The 21,963-nt window shown below is 46.1% G+C and overlaps 1 protein-coding gene across 3 annotated transcripts in view; it reads left to right on the top strand.

Moving 5' to 3' along the window:
• Positions 1-869: 869 nt before the first annotated feature.
• UVRAG (UV radiation resistance associated) overlaps positions 870-21,963 on the top strand; it is a 95,986-nt gene continuing 74,892 nt past the window's right edge. Inside the window, exon 1 of one of the 3 annotated variants that reach the window (XM_066620237.1) lies at positions 870-993. In XM_066620237.1, coding sequence (XP_066476334.1) covers positions 910-993 — 84 coding nt within the window. In that variant the 5' untranslated portion in view covers positions 870-909. Of the gene's footprint in view, positions 994-9,237; positions 9,296-11,136; positions 11,214-21,963 lie in introns of those variants that run through there. The other 2 variants (XM_066620239.1, XM_066620240.1) reach the window with 2 other exon arrangements.

The raw sequence follows: 21,963 nt of genomic DNA, 5'->3' as shown, positions 1-21,963 counted from the left end.
CTTGCATGGACCTGAGACACAAAAGGGTTGCGTGTGTGCGTGTGTGTATATGGGAGGGAGGGAGCCTGTGTGTGTGTGTGTGTGTGTGTGTGAGAGAGAGAGAGAGAGAGAGGTAGAGGGGCCCTTGCAGGGTTCTGTTTATCTCTCACACAGGCACACACAGAGTTCTTCTGTGTGTGTGTGTGTGTGTGAGGGAGGCAGCCAAGGGCTCCACTGTCTCTATCACAGAGACAGAGGTATGTGTGTGAGAGAGAGCTCCAGCCTTCCTCCTGCAGGCCTAGCAATGCATTGTGGGTAGCAGCATCACTAGACCTCAAGGCTGGGTTCAGCCTCTTCTGTTGCCAAGGCGACAGCCTCCCCTCCCCACTCGCTTCCCTGGTCCTTGGCCATCACGTGACAAAAACATGGCCCACATGACGCTCAAGCCTCGCCCCCCCACCAAAACACCCAGCTCACGCGATCCAATCGCGTGGGTCCCTTTAAGACTCTAGTCCCGCCCTCCTGGCAGCCCACCAGCCAATGAGGTGCGAGGCGAGAGAGCGTCGTTGTCAGAAGGATTTGACAGAGACAGGAGACGGACGTGGCTTCGGATCGACGCGCGCGTCGTCCAATAGAAACGCGGCCTGTGGGGCCGGAGCCCCGCCCTCCGGCGCCCGGAGCCAATCAGCGAGCGGCGTTTGTCCACCGCGCAGTCCTGAGCGATGCGGGAGAGAACATGGCTGCTGCTTGAGGAAGGCGCGCGCGAGAGCGAGGCGGCCCGCGAGCGGCCTCTGGGCAGGAGCCGTGAGCGTGTGACGTCACCGTCAACCCTTTCCCCCGGCGGCTGCGGGGCCGAGGGAGCGGCCCCATGCGCAGGCGCCGCCGCCCGGGCCCCTCTTGCCGCCTCCCCGCCGCTCGCGCCCCGCCAGCATGAGCCAGGGCGCCGCCACCGCCGTCCTGCCGCCGCCGGGCCCCGCCTCCCGCGCCCTGCACGTGGAGCTGCCCTCCCAGCAGGTGGGTGCCCTGCTGCGCTGCCCGAGGAGGCGGGCTGGTCTGCGGAACTCCCTGCCGCAGGACGTGGGGAGGGCGTCTGCCCAGGCACGGACCTCGTGCTCCCTGAGGCGTCCGTGGGAAGCTGGACCGGGTGGGCCCTGGCTGGTCCAGCAGCCTCCCTGTGTGCTGCAGTCACTCTGTGGAACTCCCTGCCACAGCATGTGGGGAGAGCATCTGGCCCAGGCACAGGCTTCTTTTGCCCCCTGAGGCATCTGCTGGGCTGCTGTGAGGTGCAGGAAGCTGGACTAGGTGGGCCTTTAGTTCATCCTTTCTATTTAGTCTGTGGAACCCCCTGCCACAGGATGTGGGGATGGTGTCTGACCTGGACACAGGCCTTGTGCTCCCTGAGGTATCTGCTGGGCCGCTGCGAGATGCAGGAAGCTGGACCAGGTGGGCTCTAAGCCTGATCCAGCAGGGCTCTTCCTATGTTCCTCTGTAATTACTCTGTAGAACTTCCTGCTGCAGGATGCGATGGCGTCTGACCCAGGTACAGGACTCTTGTGGTCTTGTGTGTTCCCTGCAGCATCTGGTGGGTTGCTATGAGATACAGGAAGCTGGACTGGACGGGTCCCCTTTGGCTTGATCCAGTGGGTCTCTGCTTATGTGCCTGTGTAATTAGTCTGTGGAACTCCTTGCCACAGGGTGAGATTATGGTGCCTGGCCTAGCTGCCTTTAAGAGGGGATTGGACAGATTTTGGGAAGAAAAGTCCATCACAGGTTGCAAGCTGTGGTGGGTATGTGCAACCTCCTGGTGTTAGAAGTAGGTGACCTCAGAATGTGGGGTGCACTAGAGGGCACCAGGATGCAGGTCTCTTGTTGTCTTGTATGCTTCCTGAGGCATTTGGTGGGCCACTGTGAGACACAGGAAGCTGGACTAGATGGGCCCCCTTCGAAGTGTCCCATGGGGTCAGTGTTCCTATGTTCAAAGGGTTAATGGGCCAGTACGAGAGGTGCAGGGGTGATCACCAGCCTTGGGGGCTGCAGGCAGGAGGGGGTTAATGTCCTGCTGAGGGGCCTTTGGCTGAGATAGACAGTGGTGTCTCCTTCATATTGGGGAAGAGCTGGATAATGAAGTGCTGACAGGACCAGGCAAAAGCAATTTCTGGGGTCATGCTGTTCAGTATAGTAGAAGTTAAAGCTTCAATCCTGTCCACACTTATCCGAGAATAAGCCCAATTGACTCTAATGAGACCAGTGGATCCCAATGATTTTTCACATGTATCTCTTGGCAGCCTATTTCCATAAATTGTACCCCTCATATTATCAAAATGTTTGTAATTAATATAGTTCTCTTTATTTCAAATTTATATATTTTCAACTACTGATCCATATCTAATATTGATGACCAGAAACTAGCAGTTGCTGGGGTTTTCCCAGCCAGCTAGCTGCCTTCCTTACTGCCTTACTGGCCCCACAAGGCATTCTAATACAGACCTGTTCAGTTCTTTTTCAAGTACCCCTAAAAATCCTGGCAACTAGGGATACACATATCCCAGGTTGGGAACCACTGTTCTGCATGATAATGCATGTAAAGCTCTTTGAACACACATAGTTGTATAATACTGAATATAAGTTGCTTTAAGGAATTCAGATGAGGCTAGAGAAAAGGTGCTTCTTCACATACGTTGTTTAGATATCCAATGAGTAGTGGCTGAGGAATTGAAGGAATGATAGAGAATGGAGACTGGATTTCCTAATGTGGGTAACAGCTGTGGTTAGTGGATTTTGAGGTGGAGAGAAATTGCTTCTATCCTGAGGCAACCTACATTAGGGAATGATTAATGTTCCTGGTTTGGAAATTGCTATCTGTGTGTTTGTAGAGAGAGAGAGGGATTTCCTAATGTTGACAGTGTAGGCTGAAAAGATCTACCTGCATTTGGGGGCTGGATGCTTGTATGGAAATGAGGCAATAGTTAGTAACAAAACTGTTTCAGGAGTCCACAAGAAGTCATTTGTACTCTTCATGTGGTGCTCTGGGTGAATTTAACACCTTCATCTAATTTTGTGTTTGCAGATGGTAAAATGAGTGAGTAGGAACCCCCTTATCACCTGTGCAATGGAAAGGGGGAGAATGCTTCCCCTCTGGTTACTGCCTAACCATCCTGGTTGTGAATTCAGTATGATGTTAAAGAGAGTTACAAGCAAGTAATTTCCACGAAGTAAGGGTGAGATACTTCAATATATGAAGAAAAGTTTCTAGCAGTGAGAATACAGATACAAGAAGATTACTGGGTGTAATGGAGGAGGAGGGAGGTAGCTGTTGGTGTGATAATAATGCTGGGAAAGAATGGTCCTTTGATTTTATGAGATCTCCCATTTGCAGGGACTCCAAGGAAGGTGGTCTCAGGTGAAGTAAGTTGGTCAGTCTCCTTCAGTGTGCATCTAGTAAGCTGTCTCGTGCCGTTAAAAATCCTTAAACATTTTTCAGCATAAGATCTTGTGAACTGCAATCCACTTCATCAGATACTACTGATGAAGTGGTTTGTAACCCATGAATGCTTGTGCGGAAATAAATATATTAATCAAGTGTCATAAGACTTTTTGCAAGTTTGCTGGTACAGATGGACAGGGCTGCAGTTCTGAATTCATACTGTGTTGTGGTGGGGACAGTGTGCCCCTTTTTTCCCTTATGGAATATCTAGTTGTGTACAACACTGGTTGAGTACTAATGTACTAGCGTAATAAGAGGGGTTTCAGTAAATTACTAGATCAGTCAAGCAATTTGCCCTTTGCTTGGCTAAATAACAGCCAAGTTCTTACATCTCAAAATAAACTAAAAAAAGGCTCCTGCTTGATCAGGCCCAAGGCCCATCTAGCTTCCTGTATCGCACAGTGGCCCACTAGATGCTTCTGAGAGCACACAAGACAGCAAGATATCTGCAGTATGTTGCCACTCCTTTGCATCTGGTATTCTCAGGTAGCTACTTCTAAAACCAGGAGTTTGCACATAACCATCATGGCCTGTAGTCTGTGATGGACTTTTCTTTCAGAAATCTGTCCAATCTCCTTTTAAAGGTATCTAGGCCAGATGCTGTCACCACATCCTGTGTCAAGGAGTTCTACAGATTAATTAGCCACTGGGTGAAAAAAAAGTTTTCTTTTGTCTATTCTAACTCTCCTAGTGACCTGTGGAGAAACTGCACAAGCTTTTACTTTTGACAGTGCCATAGAGCTGTGTGCAATAGAGCGTGGAAAGCACTGTACTGTGGTGGCTGAACTTGTGTTATCCACTGTGTATTGTTTTGGTTGCTGGGGAAACCATATTTTGATGACCCCACTCATTTTAAACTTTCAGTTCTTTAAGGACAACAGAGGGAGAGCCATAACAGAGCTGTCGGGGCATGTACCTCTTCACCAGGAAGTCAAACATAAACATTTTAAGTTTTTGTTTCAATTCAGGTGCCATCTTAAAAAATGAAGGTGGCCTTGTTGGTTCATTTGGAGCAGGGGTGTCAAACATAAGGCCTGTGGGTCGGGTATGGCCCTCAGAATCATTGTATCTGACCCCCATTGTAATTGTGCTCTGCTAGCTTGATAAATGGTCTCTCTCCTACCTTGAAATTATGAACAAGATTTGCACATTTTCTCTTCTGTCATTTGCAGCTAATGAGTTTCTATGTGAGAACAAAGTGCTTATATCTAGTCATCACCTGCTTAATGATGTCACTTCCTGCTTAATGATGTCAGCTGTGGCCCTCATCAGGCACTATGAATGCTGTCCAGCCCATTATATGAAACAAGTGTGACCCTGATTTAGAAGAAAAATCCAAAGTAGGGTAATTCCTTTATTAGGATCAGCTAAACATAGCAGTGTTAAATAGCAAGTTTTGAAATTCTATAGGATTCTTCATCAGGCTACACAGGGAGAATAATGGTGGCCTACTGTAGATCCCCAACAGTCTGCTGTTTGTAAAATCCAAAGATGGATTTGAAGGTTTTCATGCAGATTTGTATTGGCACCAGAAGATTGTGAGAAGGTTTCAGAAGACTCACAAGACTGCTTAGGCAAAGGAAGCAATCATAGAATGGTTTCTGACAACTTGAAATGCTTTTCTTGCATCTCCCCATATTTGAAACTGGAAAGAAGGCAGTAACTGGTTCAGACATGATATAGGAAATGATAGTTTCCTGTGGTGTGAATTAGGCTCTGCACATTGCGGCTTGAGTGGTCTGTCCCCTCTCTTCCTTGCATGAGAATAAAAGTTTTTACTTCAGTTTTGTGTTGTGTGAAAACTCAGGGACTGAAGATAACTTCAAATCACAAGTATGGAGCAAACCAGGATCTGAAACCACATTTGATTTTGGTTTGTTGGTTAATCATGTGGGCTACTTCAACTCTTGTCATGGTACACTGCTAAATACTGGGAAATGAGCTTCAAAAGTCTGATTTCTGGTTAGAGATTTGCTGACTGACCTTACTGTTTTCAGGTGGCCTGTTTTATAGTTCTCTGCTGATTAAGGTCTGAAGCAGTCTGTTTGCTTGCTTCCTTTTTATGGAAACTTGATGGGCAAAGGAGAACAGTGCAGTGCTGTTGACATAGGAATTATTAGGAAGGAGGACTTAGGATGATAGAGAGGATGTCTTTGATCAAGAATGCCTATTAGGTTTCATAGTGGTGGTAAAAGGAAAGATAGTGATGTTTCTTCACTACCTTTTGAAATACTGAGGCCAGGGGCTGGGATTGTGCTCCCTTAATTGGACGGGCAGGGGGTGATGGGTTCCTGATAAATTTTTTACCTTTGTGTATGCAACTTTTATTAATGCCTTTTTATTTGAACAGTATCTGTTCTGTAGCTACCCTTATTACCTTCTGTTGTTGAGTGCGATAATCAAAACCATAATCCTTTTGGGGGGGGGTTGGGAGGATGAAGGCAGTTTGCTGATTGCAAGAGGAGTGCAATGTTTTGTGCTATTTTCTGGCCTAGTCTAATGTTTCTCTTCCTTGACTTGTTTAATGGATGACATTCTTGTTGGTATGACTCTTGCAGTGTTGTGAAACTTGTGTGTTGAGGGTCACAGGAGACCAAGCAAAATTGGGCAATCTTTCTGTTGATGATGGGTTGTTATCTAAGTGTAGCTTAATCTGGTTGCTGCTTCAGCTTCTTTCAGCTTTTCTTTTGATGTGGTGTTCAGCTTGAATTTGTGCTGGAAGGGCTTGATGATCAGTGCCAACTTCATTTCTCAATACAGTCCTTTGACATTTCTAGTTGACAGGCTAAATATAATGGTTTTCCTCCTTAGTTCTGTCCTTTGAAACATACTCTGTGTTTAATATGCTTGATCTAGTCAAGAGTTATTGGGAATTCATCCAGTGCCTGTCACTTGATACCTGAGCTTTGTCTTCATGTATAGAGTATGCCTTACACCTTGAATTGCCAAGTTGCAGCCTGAAAGCTGCCTATATACTTAAAAACTTTGAGACTTCAAGGGAAGATGCTGCTACTGTATCGCTTTCTCTGCCCCCCTCCACAAATTCTTCTACAGATCTTCCTGCCAGCTTCTTCTGAAAACAGTTACAGTATTGCCTTACAACAGAAGCCTGCATTTAAAGGTACAGGTGTAGTGTTTGATTTAAAACTGTGCAAGTTAGGAGTAAGACAGAACTTCTCCTGAACTTTCCCTAAGAATATTAAAAAGCTGGATCAAGCCAAAGATCCATCTCGTCCAGTTGTGTTTCTCGAGCGGGCCACAAGCAGTAGACAGAGGATACTTCTCTCTTGCCCTGCTTTTTGGTAACTGATATTCAGAACCATACTGCTGCTGAATCAGAGTTAGTTTGCAGGCGTTATGAATAGTAGCCATTGATAGTTCTGCTCTTCATGAATTTGTCTGATTCCCCTTTTCATACCATCCAGGCTAGTGGCCATCACCACAGCTTGTGGCAGGGAATTCCACACACTAATGATGTGTGTGATCTACAGAGCTTGCGTCCTGAGTACACTTCTGTACTGCAGCGAGTCATGGACTCTTCGCTCACAACAGGAGAGGAAACTGAACGCTTTCCACATGCGCTGCCTCCAACGCATCCTCGGCATCACCTGGCAGGACAAAGTTCCAAACAACACAGTCCTGGAATGTGCTGGAATCCCTAGCATGTATGCACTGCTGAAACAGAGACACTTGCATTGGCTCGGTCATGTTGTGAGAATGGATGATGGCCGGATCCCAAAGGATCTCCTCTATGGAGAAGTCGTGCAAGGAAAGTGCCCTACAGGTAGACCACAGCTGCGATACAAGGACATCTGCAAGAGGGATCTGAAGACCTTAGGAGTGGACCTCAACAGGTGGGAAACCCTGGCCTCTGAGCGGCCCGCTTGGAGGCGGGCTGTGCAGCATGGCCTTTCCCAGTTTGAAGAGACACTTGGCCAACAGTCTGAGGCAAAGAGGCAAAGAAGGAAGGCCCACAGCCAGGGAGACAGACCAGGGACAGACTGCACTTGCTCCCGGTGTGGAAGGGATTGTCACTCCCAAATCGGCCTTTTCAGCCACACTAGACGCTGTTCCAGAACCACCATTCAGAGCGCGATACCATAGTCTTTCGAGACTGAAGGTTGCCAACACAATGATGTGTGGTGTGAAAAAGTACCTCCTTTTTCTGTCCTACAACTTCTGCCAAATTGATGTGTGTCGTCCCCCTGTTCTAGTATTGTGAAAACTTTCATCTCTCTCCTCAGTGTACATAAGTCTTGATCATGCTAGTTTGAGGAAATGTGAATAGGAGCAGGGTTTGCTGTTGTATAATCTCAGGAGTCCCTGAGGCAGTTTGCGGCTGTACACAGTCACGTTCTGGCAACTCCTGTGATGCCGCTGGAACCAACCATATTGGCTTCTGCCTTTCCATTGGACCATTCCAGCGACGTGGAGAGGGGGGATTTGCTGCATGGGAAACAGTCTATCCTCCATATCTACTTTACCCAGGCTTTGCGCCCTGAGAGGACACTCTGTTCCAGAACCACTATTCAGTGCAAGATACCATAGTCTTCTGAGACAGAAGGATGCCAACAACAAACCTCTAAATCAATGGTTCCCAAACTGTGAATCCATGTGACTCACCAGTGGGTCACGATCCAAATTTTGGTAGGTCACAAAACTGTCAGGGCAGATGAGGCTATGTGCATCAAGGGCTAAACAACCTGCTACTTGGGGGAGCACTGCTGCCCAGTCACCATGGTAGCCACAGAGGTTTGAGAGCTGGTAAAGCGAAACTTTTTTTAGGTGGTCATGATGCTAAAACGTTTGAGAACTAGTGCAAGTTATTCTAAAGTTATGAAGCCTTGAAAGTGGAGCTGTGCATATCTTAATCTCCCTCAAAATTAATGTGAGTCCAGAGCAGGTTCTGAATCCTGGGATGTGACAATTTATTGCTGATCTTGACATGCAGTGGGATTTCATTTCTGATTGGCAACATGTAGGCTGCTTAGTGGAACAAATCACAGCAACAGCTTGGGTGCATTCCACTTGGAGGGATTTGAACAAAAATGCAGGCTTAGAATTCAAAGCCTGTCACACTGCAGTCAGTTGATCTCTTAGAAGTTAACTTGATGATGGCTGAGGCTTGGTCGACAATGACCTGCATTGCTACTTGGAGATGAGGAAAGCTCCTCCCATTGTTAAATCATCACAGTTTTCTGTTAATCCTGGAGGCAGCAAGACAAGAACCTCTTTACTGTTTGTTCACATAACCCTCTTGTGCTGTGGGAGACTTGATATTAAATCAGCCTGTGTTCCCTAAAACCCATGGTGAGGAAGTTGTGAGTATGCAGATAGCTTACCCAGGATTAAGTGAATTGACTTTGATGTACAGTTGAAAGTGTTCTTCTCAGTGACTGCGGACGTGTGCCACAAACTGATCTGGAAGTGACCCTGTTATGAGTTAGCTTGTCAGGTGACAGAGTGGAAGATGGAACTTTCTAACACATGACTCACAATTAAGAACATAAGAAGAGCCCTGCTAGATCAGGCCAAAGGCCCATCTAGTCCAGCTTCAAATTCACCTGGGATTTCTCTCACACAAGCCCCACTGCAGTTAAATGGAACTGTAAAAGTGCAGTGTTCTTGCAAGTGGATTGTGCCTGTGTTAGCTAAAGGGAGGAGAGTGCCATGTGGCCCTTTTGCTTTGGGTACAACTATAGTTTGGTGATCTCATTTGTTCTTGTGCATGCTTTCAGTGTTCTTCTTTTTCTTCACCACTAGCAGATGTGAATGGAAATGAGCTGTAAATGGTGGTTGCCACCGGCTGAAAGGGTCTTGCAAAAAGAATTGGTGAGAAGCATGTTGATCTACAAATCTCATACTGTATACCCTTTTGAACCCTTTCAATTTCAGGGGCTCTGTATTGATAAACCAGTCTGTTCTAGATATAGTTGTCTTAAAGGTTCTGCCATGCTTCTGTCAAAAGAACCTGCTTTTGATCCTTCTGTGGATTTTTGGAAGTGTTTGTTTGACAAATATGTTTAACAAATCTTTGTCCCAAGGGTGAATTGAGTACTCTGTTGGCTGTTGTGATACTTTAACTTGAGGTGGGGAGTGATGTCCACAACAATGGAAATTTTGTCTGTGCTTTAAGGGTGTGTAAGAAAAACCTCTACTGGCTGCCAGATAATTCTAGTAAGTTAAGAGAGTGAACCACGTAGTACAGGGGTGCCCAAACCCTGGCCCTGGGGCCACTTGCGGCCTTTGAGGGCTCCCAATCCAGCCCTCAGGAAGGCCCCAGTCTCCAGTGAGACTCTGGCCCTCCAGAGACTTAAGAACAGCCCCACTGGATCAGGCCATAGGCCCATCTAGTCCAGCTTCCTGAATCTCACAGTGGCCCACCAAATGCCCCAGGGAGCACACAAGATAACAAGAGACCTCATTCTGGTGCCCTCCCTTACACTGGCATTCTGACATTATTATTATTATTATTATTATTATTATATTATTATTATTATTATTATTATTATTATTATTATTAACAGTATTTATATACCGCTTTTCAACTAAAAGTTCACAAAGCGGTTTACAGAGAAAAATCAAATAACTAAATGGCTCCCTGTCCCAAAAGGGCTCACAATCTAAAAAGATGCAAAATGAATACCAGCAGGCAGCCACTAGAACAGACAGTGCTGGGGTGAGGTGGGCCAGTTTCTCTCCCCCTGCTAAAAAAAGGAGCACCCACTTGAAAAAGTGCTTCTTACCCAATTAGCAGGGGTTTCTAATATAGCCCATTTCTAAAATCAGGAGGTGCACTTACACATTATGGCTTGTAACCCGTAATGGATTTTTCCTCCAGAAACTTGTCCAATTCCCTTTTAAAGGCATCCAGGCCAGACGTCATCACCACATCCTGTGGCAAGGAGTTCCACAGACCAACCACATGCTGAGTGAAGAAATATTTTCTTTTGTCTGTCCTAACTCTCCCAACACTCAATTTTAGTGGATGTCCCCTGGTTCTGGTGTTATGTGAGAGTGTAAAGAGCATCTCTCTATCCACTCTGTCCATCCCCTGCATAATTTTGTATGTCTCAATCATGTCCCCCCTCAGGCGCCTCTTTTCTAGGCTGAAGAGGCCCAAACGCTGTAGCCTTTCTTCATAAGGAAGGTGCCCCAGCCCCGTAATCATCTTAGTCGCTCTCTTTTGCACCTTTTCCATTTCTACTATGTCTTTTTTGAGATGCAGCGACCAGAACTGGACACTTGCTGGAGCCCACGCTAGCCTGATGCAACTGCTCTCAGCATGATGGCCAACTGTTCGACCGCTCTTCTGAGCTGTGGGATGAAGGCTGTCTCCACTGCTTGCTGTTTCACATCTGTGTTGCGGCAGCAAAGGAAAGGCTGGCCTTGCTTTGTACAAGGCCATTTTATAGGCCTTGAGCTATTGCAAGTCCGTCATTCATTCATATAAGTTCCTTCTCTGATATGTTCATTTATGTAAATTTATTCAAATTTGCAATGTAAATTAATTCTTTTTTCCTGGCCTCAATACAGTGTCAAAGAGATATGGCCCTCCTGCCAAAACGTTTGGATACCCCTGATGTAGTAGAACTTGGGTTCCATAAATGTGGGCTCTCTAAACAACATTGCCAGTTACTTCCAGTGATATTTCCAGTTGGTCGACCATGAGAAGTGTACTGTGGGAGACAAACATTGAGAAACAGTAATGTTCCTGATTGTGGATGTGAACCTTGAAAATGGGAACAAAGTGAGTGGCTTGAACGTTTAGGAAATAAATTTGTGCGCATGTTTCAATTTTTAAAAGTTCCATATATTAGTGGCTTGACCAGTTTTGTCCTATTTAAAGAGACCTAGTGCATTTTAAAAATTAGCTACTTTAAGCCGTTTCTGTCCACATGCATATACAGAACAGGGATCAAATGTGTACACCTGTAGGCTGGGCAAAAATGGGTTTTAATGTGACTTGAGCATTAAATATTAAGTTTTTTTTTAGGTTTGCAGTGCCTGAGCAGACTGTAGCTTTGCACCTTGTCTTCACATAGTGTCACTTGTGATGCACCAAATTAGACTTGCTTTGGAATGCTTAATTCCTGAGATGGTCCTTATTCTGTTGATGATGTTAGTCTCTTACATTGTGGCTAGACTCTTGAGACCAGTATGAATTTGCTTAAATGTTGCTTTGTATTGGGCTTAAACCCTGCTTCATGAGTAAAAGCCTTGATGATGGTCATTCTCAAGTCTTCGGTCATGCTCCTCTACATTAAATAAATGGATGAGCCCACGCAACTCTGCTTCTTATAATAATTGGCTTCTGTTGTTGAACTGTATTCATTGACCCTGTAAAAACACAGCTTCCTTGCTGGATCAAACCAAGGCTCATCTAGTCTGACATCCTGTTGGCAGCAGTAGCTCGCCAGATACATCTGGAAGCTCCCAAGCAGCGCATAGTGATGAAGTATGCAACATTTGGACATAGGCAGTTGTTTTAGTCATTGTATCTTATTAGTTGTCTTTCATGAATGCCTGGGAGGTTATGTTAGAAATACCTATAAGTAACCTATAAGTTACCAATTTTGCAATTTTTACTATTATCTGACTTTTTTTGGACTTGATGTGGATAGCTGTCTTGCTGCATTATAGACTAAGGATTTTGGCAGGGTTAGGCATCTGGGTAAGAGACTTTCTGACACAGGAAGCTGTGGGAGGCTTTTGGAATCTATGGAATAAGCACATGGGCAGATACTTTCTGTTAAGTCAGTTACATGAAATATATAGTATTTACCGTCTCTAAGGGGAGAAAATAGGCAAGGTATTCACAGATTCCTCTTTAATGTTTGCATTTAGATGATGGTTTGCATTCTTATTTACAGTTTAAGCTTAAAGTGTTTGAAGCTTAAAAAAGCCACTTGTGATAGGTCCAGGTGTGTGATGGACACAAACTAGGGTCTTATGAAAACCTATATTCTTTTACTGAATTAAGGCCTGCCTTGTGGAGGAGAAGTTGAGTAAGGAGGAAGGCATTACTCTAGTAGTAATACAGTATAAGTGTTTATAAAGGATTTTGCATTTGTTAATGTAGGTCAGGATTCCCATTTTGCAGCTAGATGGCAGAGAGAGTTGCCTACGGCAGGCCTTGACAAATTTGCTTTGGGTTTAGGAGCCAGTTCAAACGTTAGGACCAGATAAACTTTACAACTTTTGGTATGTTAATGCTTGCTCCCCCCACAAGCTTGCATGCCACCAGTGAATAGTCTGTATACGCTTCATGATGCTGAGGGGCTGCAGTCCTGTACACTTCTTTGGAAGTAAGTCCCCTTGAAGTAAGTTGGTTTATTTCTGAGTAGATACGCACTGGAAAGCAGTTTTGTTCAGAGGGATATATTTAAAGTTTTAAAGACTTGCCACTGACAACTTTTCAGTGCTACTATTTTTAATGACTGGAAACAGTGGAGGCATAGACAGTCTGGATTTTGTATGACAGGACCTCCAGTGTGTTGTGGGTAGAGCGGTAGGGTTTCTTGTGCTGGCACTTATCTGAGTGAAGACATGGTACTAGGTGTGGGCAAACATGTCAACAGGTAGCAGATGGACCTGCAGCCTCTACCTGCGTTCCTGCCAGTCAGAGCAGCCTCCTGCATGGTGCACCACCTTCTCTGAGTTGTATGCCTGGCTTCCTATCTTATGTGCCTGTCCCGTATGGACCTCTAGGGGTCCTTTCTGCACCAATGCCCACTGAAAAACATGGTATGTTTATTTTTTTAAGGCTGCAATCCTAACCACTTTCCTGAGAGTAAGCCCCATTGAACAGAATAGGACTTACTTCTGAGTAGACTTGGTTAGGATTGTGCCCTAAGCAAGGTAATTTTTTGGGCGGGGAAAAAACTGGCCCTTTCCTAGGCGCTATGATAAAATTTCTTGGCAACCTGCTGCCTGGGATGTATTGTGCTGTAGCCTAAAAGACCAATCTGTAAATTCACGGCTTCTGACATTCATGTGCTTGGGGCAGGCAATATTTTTTCAAAGCTGAAAGGTGGACATGTGAAAGGATGTGTACAGTATTTAAAAAAAAAAGTTCATGAAACAAACTACAGAACAAACTGAGAATAGGATCTTTCAGTGGGACAAAAAAGGTTAAAATGGGCAGGGTAGAATTTTATAAGAATTCTAGCAAGCTTGAATGGGCCTGTTGTGTTGAATGCAGAGGGAGCATATTCTTGTTTTGTAAAAGATGGTGGTGGTGATGAGAGTATTCATTTGTTGCTGCTCCAACAAAAAAGTTCACAAAGTGGTTTAATGGTTTTCTCTGCCATAAGGGCTCACAATCTGAAAATATATAAAGGAACTTGAGCAAGGCACTCTGCAGGGGTAAATAGGGACTTCTGCTTTACTTCTCTGAAATAGAAGCAGACCACCACTTTAAAAGGTGCCTTTTGTCCACTTTTCAGGGGTTAACATCTATTTAATCCAAAAAGGGAAAAGTGCAGTGTACAAAACCAATAACAGTTTCTTTCCAGAAGATTTAATCTGGTGTCCCTGTTCTAGCATTCTTTGTTTGAACCTCCTTGCCTGTTATGTCCTCCCTCTAGGCCAGGGGTGTCCAAACATTTTGGCAGGAGGGCCACATCATCTCTCTGGCACTGAGTTGGGGGCCAGGAAAAAAATGAATGAATTTACATTTCAAATTTGAATAAATTAACATAAACGAATTTATTAGAGATGGAACTTGTATGAATGATTGAAGGTCTTGCAGTACCTCAAGGCCTATAAAAGACCTTGCACAAAGCAAGGCTAGCCTTTCCTTCGCTGCCGCTGCTGCATCACAAGTGTAAAACAGCAAGCAGTGGCGGAAGCCCTCATCCCACAGCTCAGGTGAGAGGTTGAACAGTCATCGGCATGCTGAGAAAAGTTGTGTCGGGCCAACATGGGCTCCAGCAAGTCTCTGGAGGACCAGAGGCTCATTGGAAACTGGGAGCTCCCCAAGGGCCAGATTGGGAGCCCCTGAGGGCCACAAGTGGCCCCCAGGCTGGGGTTTGGGCACCCCTGCTCTAGGTCCTTACTGTATTTCTGTGATTGTGTTCTCATGAGTCACAAGTTTTTAAACAGCATATTTGGTGGATATACAGCAGTATCTCCCATAACGCTGTGAATATGTCCTTGGAAATAGAATGTTGTATGAAGCAGCACTATAGGAGATCATTATGACTGTTCCTATGTAGATGTATTTGCAGTACTGTACTGGCTGGTGCATTTGGTTGGAGCCTGTGGAGTAATTCAACACTCCTCCATAACTCCCAACACAGTAGCAGTAGAAGATGATGGGAGGAACTATTTCCAGGAGGATGAAATGGGTTGTGACTCGTCTTTGGGTATATAGACATTTTGTTGAAGGAGGTATCTAGGGTAGACGGCCTTGCCCACTCTTTCTTCTCCGGAAGCATTTCTTGGTAGCAGGTGACTGACCCCATGCTAGCCAGAATGCATCCTGCTCCCAGCTCTCATTGATTAAGCACTAGCCAGAATAAGCAGCTTCTGTACAGAGCACAGTGCAGGCAGTTTTTATTTTTCTGCACCAACACTTTACACGGTTTTATGGATTTTAACCTTTTTCTTGTAATATTGTAAAAGTTACAGTGAAGATAGAGTGTTCAAACAAAACACTGTTAGAGGAAGGATTACTTGGCTTCTTTACTCTTTGTTCCTCTCAGAACTATGCAAATGCTTTAGCATGGCACTCTTACAGAAACACCAGTCAAGCACATTTGACCTCAGTCTAATAGTTGAAGCCTAACACTGTTTAAAGGACAGTGCTATTCCAACAAGGCAGCGGTTTTCAAACTCTCTTGGAGAGTTTGCATCACTGTAAGTCCTACCGGGTTTGGGGGGGGAGAGGCAGCGATGCGATCCTCAGGATCACACAGCTCAGGGGGGCTGCTGGGACTGGGATGCACTCACCAGTCCCTGCAGCAACCTGTTGGAGGTGCGGGGAGCCCTGTGTGAGCGCCTCATGATGGCTCCACTTTCACTTCTAAGGAGCTGGGGAGCCCTGCAGGTACTCGCGTAGGGCTCCCTGCACCCCCAACAGGATGCTGCAGGAACTGGTGAGTGCATCTCAGTCCCTGCAGCCCCCCTGAGCTGTGTGATCCTGGGGTTTTCGCCACTGCCTCCTCCCTGCCTCCCCCCTGCCCCCCGCCCCTTAAGGGGAAAGAGGTAGGGCCTTCAGGCTGGGGCGTCTCGATGCCAAAGTCCGAAAACCGCTGCTACAAGGTATTGTAGGTGTGTATGCCGTGGCTCACTGGGCTGAAGCTGTTGTTTGGTTCAGTAGTAACTTCTTTAAAAAAAGTAATTATTAGACCTCTGCAGTGTTGCAGTTCAAACTTTCTCTACAGAACCACCAAGAAAATTCAACAAGGATGTTGGATAGTGCAAAGAAAAACCACTATTAAAAGAGAGCTTTTTAAAATTTCTAGCAGTCTTGACTAGACAGATGTCTTAAATTCCAGGAAATCAGTTTTGCAATTTTATAGGATTAAGTGGCAGTGGAGTCCCTGAGGCAGTTCATGGCTGAACACAGTCATGTTCTGGCAACTCCTGCGACGCCGCTGGAACCAACCGTATTGGCCTCTGCCTTTCCATTGGACCATTTCAGCGACGTGGAGAGGGGGGATTTGCTGCATGGGTAACAGCCTATCCTCCATACCTACTTTACCCAGGCTTCGCGCTCTGGAGAGGACACTCTGTTCCAGAACCACCTTTCAGAGCACGTCACCATAGTCTTCCGAGACTGAAGGATGCCAACTTAGTAAGTGGCAAAACAGGAGAGATAATTTTGTTACTCTTATAAAGTAATTACCAAGAACTTTGGAACAGTTTAAAAGCATGAGATGTAGCATCAAATCATGACTTAGGAAATAAACAGGAGAAACAGTTGCAGCCCCGGGACCCAGATTGGTAGGAGTCTGTCTTGGTGGTTCTGAGCATGTTAGTGAAAGGAGGGAAGTTCTCCCTGGTGTGATCTAGTCTGTGTCTTCCACTCCTACCTTCAGCCACTTCTTAATCAAAAAGTTCCAGGGCTTAAGTTAACTGGAAGTAGCAGTAATGTGCATTTCAACAGAGCTGCCAAGTGTTCTAAATGCTAGATGAATTATCTTGTAACCTGTTCTAGGCCCTGTAAGGTAAAAAGTACTATTTATCTGTTGCAGCTGAAGAACTGAGACTGAGTGAGAGTAGCTCTCACTCAAAAGGTATTGAGTGAGTTCACAACAGAGGTGAGAATTGAGCTTGCAATATCCTGATTTGTCACGATGACTTTTAGCCACTATACAACAGCAGTTGTAGCCTCTGGCCATCCAGGTGCCAATCATCAGGCCCCCCTGACTGTCAGTGTCTTTGATTAAAAAAAAACAAAACAACTCATTCAGATTTTCTGATGTTAAAGTATTGAGCTTGGAGCTTGTGTTTGACAACTGAAAAAAACTGTTTATAGGGATTTGCTTTGGTTTTCAGATAATTACTGTATATACAGAAGTGTGATTTTAGGGCTTTGCGGAAAAAGTGCTTTTGTGAATTCCATGTCCTCATCTTTCAGGTCTGTGAGGTAGTGCTGTTTCAGAGTGAGCACACTGGCATTATCAGACTGTTCCTTTTCTGCATGTTGAACTTTTCTGAGAAAATCCTGTTTAATTAACCCTTTTGGTAGTAGAAAAGCTGATCTGGGACTAGGAATTCAACCTGTTTTGGATGGGGAGCTCTACTTCTGATGAGATCAGATTCACAGTTAGGAGGGGGAAAGTCTGGACCAAGCTCTACTCCTGAATGGGCAAGTGGTTACTGTAGCCAGGAGTGCTTTTGCACAGCTTCAACAGGTGTGCTAGTGGCACTCTTTCTGGAATAAAGCAATCTGGCCATTCTTGCACATGTTGGGTTAGACTTTCCATGTACTCTGAGGAGGCATTTTTTAAAAAGTGTTAGAAATTATGCCAGCTGCAAAATGCTGCACCCTGGAGTGCCAGTGGAACATCTTTTACAGAGTATGTTATCCTGATGCTTAATTTTCATGGGCCCCCAGTTTTGGGATCAGTGTATCACAAAGTCTGCCTGCTCCACACAGTCCTGCTTTCCTGAGGAGTCTCTGCCCTGGGTCCCACCACCTTCAAAGATATTCTTGGCTTCAGTACTCAGCCCATGGAGCTCTTTCCCCCAGGGAAGTTCTGTTGCTGATTTTGCTCTTGGTTTTGCTCTGCAAAACCGGAAGTGGAGTACGATCACTCCACTTTCACTTCTTAAGCTTCGGGGAGCGCTGCAGTCTGTCGTGCAGGGCTCCCTGCTCCCCTGGGAGGCTGGAGAAGTCTCTGATAAGTACAGTCAAGCCCCTGCAGCCCCCTGAGTGATGTGATCTTGGGGATTGCGTCGCTGCCTCCTTCCTCCTTGCTACCCCCGCCCTTAAGGGAGCAGAGGCTAGGATCCTCAGACTGGGGCGTTGTGACACCCCAGTTTGAAAAGCCCTGCACTAGAGGAACTGGAAATGAGCCATTTCCCCTTAAGGGAAGTGACCCAGGATTAGGTGCCCTGATGTCGCCGCAGTGATAGCTGAGGAAATCCTGGAGACCATAAATGAGCTCTGATCAGCAATTGGAGCTCAAGGCAGCCACATGGATGCTCACAGAAGTTGCTGTGAACCTCCAAGACCCTCATGGAGGCTTTAGGAGCCCCCCCGTACATTGTCTCTGGGTCCCCACCAGCGCCATGATTGCTGGGGCGACATCAGGGCCACCCCACTCCCGCCCTGCCACTACTTACAAGGTTCCCAACTCTCTCGGAGGAGTTTGGGAACTTCTATAGTAGATGGTGAGAATGTTTCAGAAGTTCTAGCATCACATAATGAGGTTTAGCACTTCAAACTTTAAGTGAGAACTTGTTGTACACTGTGAAAGGGAGTGTGTGCTTGAAAGCAAGGGGACATGGCACCCATCATTTGATGGATAGCTACTCATTTGAAAAAAAGAGAAGCAATGTTGAGCCACTGTTTGGTGAATTTTTGCCATGGATTAGCATTGCAGGGTTTAGTGAGTTGCAGTTACCTTCCTAATATGGCAGTGGTGAGTGCCACTTCTGATAAGGTTGGTCATCCCAGCCTAAGGATTCCTGTACCGCCTTGGCTGTGTAGGTGGGACAGTTTTGTAAGTGCTTCAGGGGCTTGAAAAGCTGTCCCTGTAACCAAAGCAGGCATCACTTCTTGAAGCTGTACAGCACAGTAATGAAATGAGCAGGAGCCTTGTCATTTAAAACTTGGCTGTCATGACAGTTGTACAGTGTTGCATATTAAATGCTAATTCTACATTCCTCCTGTGAATTTAATATTGGAGTAGCCTGTCACTCTTGGATAGAGTGGACTTGACTCATAGCACTCTTCTCTAAAAGGCTTGCAGGCTAAATTACACAATTCAGAATGTTGTGTATACAGTGTATAGAAATTATTCTGATGCAGCAGGAATTCTCTGCCAACCCACTTAAGCAATAATGAGAAGACTGTTAATCTCTTGTCTCCATAACTTCTCACTGTAATGGTTCTGAATACACTATAAAGTCTCAGAGCCTGCTAGAGTTGCTTGATGTGAGCCATGACCTTGAATTGCAAAAGTGAGCATGGATTTCATTTAGTAGACCTCTAAGTACTTTAATAGCATGTTTTCCATGCTTAGAATGCTGTAGGCCAGATGTTATAAGGAGGGAGCTTGCTGCTTCTTTCTGGCCCAGTAATGATCTTATGCATATGGAAGGTGCATGTTGTCTTCAACGAATTCCTTCACCATGTGTTTAAGGGCTGTGTTTTTCTTGGATTTTTTTCTCCTTGCATACTACAGTTAAGACATTTTGACTTTAAGGTGCTTGTCCACAGCATGTGGAAAGGTTATACAGTGCAGCCTATTTCTCCATGGATTTTTTTTATCTGTGGATTTGTCTCAATGTGAATGGGGCCGGGGTACTGAAAGTCACACACACCTTTGCCTCCTTTGCCCTGCGCTGGCGTCCCCGTTTCTGTCATCCATTTCCAGGCAGCCCAAAACACTGCAAAAAGTCTCCGCCTTGCCCAGGCAGGGAATAGCCCTGGAGCCATGGAAGAGGTTCCCCTTGCTAAGGAACAGTAACATTCCTGGAGCCCCTGAGCCAGCTGAGGCTGAAGGGGGGGGGGGCTGAAAACCCTGTGTAACCAGAACAGGTGCAGCGAGGTGGAGCGCTCTCTCTCACTCACTCACTCACTCTCTCTCTCACACACACGCACACACAGGTGTGGTAGCAGAAGAGGGGATTGCTTTAAAAAACCCAGGGAGTGTTTGCCGAATCTCCCCCCCCCCCCACAATGGTGCAGGCAAAGCATGAGATTTAGCCTACAATCCTCTCTACACTTTCCTGGGAGTAAGCCCCATTGACTTTCTGAGTAGAAATGCATAGGGCTGGACTCTTAAAAGCTCAGCATTCCAACTGTAAAAGAAGCTGGGCAGCTGGCAGTGGGGAGGGCTCAGGAGGGGGAGGAGAGGGGATTGCTTAAAAAACGCAGGAAGTGTTTGCCGAATTTCCCCCCCCCCCCCATGATGCAGGCTCTCATGCTCCAGCAAGCCTTCCCAAGCAAGCCTTGGAGAGACAGGTGAGGGTGAGCAGAGAGCCGGACTACAAGTCCCAGAATGCTTCGGGGCAGAGGAGCTTCCATGATGGCGGTGACCAGGGAGGACTGCAGGGGTGACAGCAACGAAGAGGAGGAGGAGAACCTGCAGCGCTGTTGGGAGGCCGCCTGGGACACAGAGGACGAGGCTTCCCAAGCAAGCTCAGGATCCCACCTGTGAAAGGGAAAGGTGGGGGAGGCGGGGGGAGGGGATTGAGAACAGCTGCCTTAGTTTCCTTCCATCCGGAAGTGTCAGGCTGCAGCGAACTTGCGTAACTCTATGGCATTTAGCACAACACGTTTTTTGTTAATTGCGCCGTGTCAAGGAACGGAACTAATGCGGATAAATAGGCTCCACCTGTATTGACTTTTTTGTGTCTCAGTGTGTGTTTCACAAGCTCTAAAGCCAGCTAATTGAGTATTTCTTGGCCTCAGGTAGGTTAGGTGCACCTGAATGGTAGTGCAAATGTGTAAGGTGAGAAGTCTCTGGTAAGTACAGCCAGGCCCCTGCAGCCCCCTGAGCGATGTGATCCTGCGGATCATGTCGCTGCCTCCTCCATCGGACTTCCCTCAAATGAGGAGGCTGGTTAGAAGGAGGTTGAAAGGGAAGGTAAAAAGAGTCCAATCTCTCCAGAGTGCATGCAGGCTGCTTAAAACAACAGTAACAGAGGCCCAGCAGAAGTGTGTACTGCAAAGGAAGAAGGGCTCAACTAAGTCCAGGAGGGTGCCCGCATGGCTAACCAGCCATGTTAGAGAGGCCGTAAAGGGCAAGGAAGCTTCCTTCCGTAAATGGAAGTCTTGCCCTAATGAGGAGAATAAAAAGGAACATAAACTGTGGCGAAAGAAATGCAAGAAGGTGATATGGGAGGCCAAGAGAGACTATGAGGAACGCATGGCCGGCAACATTAAGGGGAATAATAAAAGCTTCTTCAAATATGTTAGAAGCAGGAAACCTGCCAGACAAGCGGTTGGCCCTCTGGATGGTGAGGGAGGGAAAGGGGAGATAAAAGGAGACTTAGAGATGGCAGAGAAATTAAATGAGTTCTTTGCATCTGTCTTCACGGCAGAAGACCTCGGGCAGATACCGCTGCCCGAACGGCCCCTCCTTACCGAGGAGTTAAGTCAGGTAGAGGTTGAAAGAGAAGATGTTTCAGACCTAATTGATAAATTAAAGATCAATAATTAACTGGCCCTGATGGCGTCCACCCAAGAGTTATTAAGGAATTGAAGAATGAAGTTGCTGATCTCTTGACTAAAATATGCAACTTGTCCCTCAAAACGGCCATGGTGCCAGAAGATTGGAGGATAGCAAATGTCACACCGATTTTTAAAAAGGGAAGGAGGGGGGACCTGGGAAACTATAGACCAGTCAGCCTAACATCTTCACCAGGTAAGATGGTGGAATGCCTCATCAAAGATAGAATCTCAAAACACATAGACGGACAAGCCCTGCTGAGGGAGAATCAGCATGGCTTCTGTAAGGGTAAGTCTTGCCTCACGAACCTTATAGAATTCTTTGAAAAGGTCAACAGGCATGTGGATGTGGGAGAACCCATGGACATTATATATCTGGACTTTCAGAAGGCTTTTGACACGGTCCCTCACCAAAGGCTACTGAAAAAACTCCACAGTCAGGGAGTTGGAGGGCAGGTCCTCTCATGGATTGAGAACTGGTTGAAGACCAAGAAGCAGAGAGTGGGTGTCAATGGGCAATTTTCACAATGGAGAGAGGTGAAAAGCGGTGTGCCCCAAGGATCTGTCCTGGGACCGGTGCTTTTCAATCTCTTCATAAATGACCTGAAAGCAGGGGTGAGCGGTGAGGTGGCAAAGTTTGCAGACT

Source organism: Tiliqua scincoides, chromosome 3, assembly GCF_035046505.1.
Source record: "Tiliqua scincoides isolate rTilSci1 chromosome 3, rTilSci1.hap2, whole genome shotgun sequence".
In the NCBI taxonomy this organism is placed as follows: Eukaryota; Metazoa; Chordata; class Lepidosauria; order Squamata; family Scincidae; genus Tiliqua; species Tiliqua scincoides.
The sequence above is the reverse complement of the archived record's forward strand: the minus strand, read 5'-3'. Positions and strand labels throughout refer to the sequence as shown.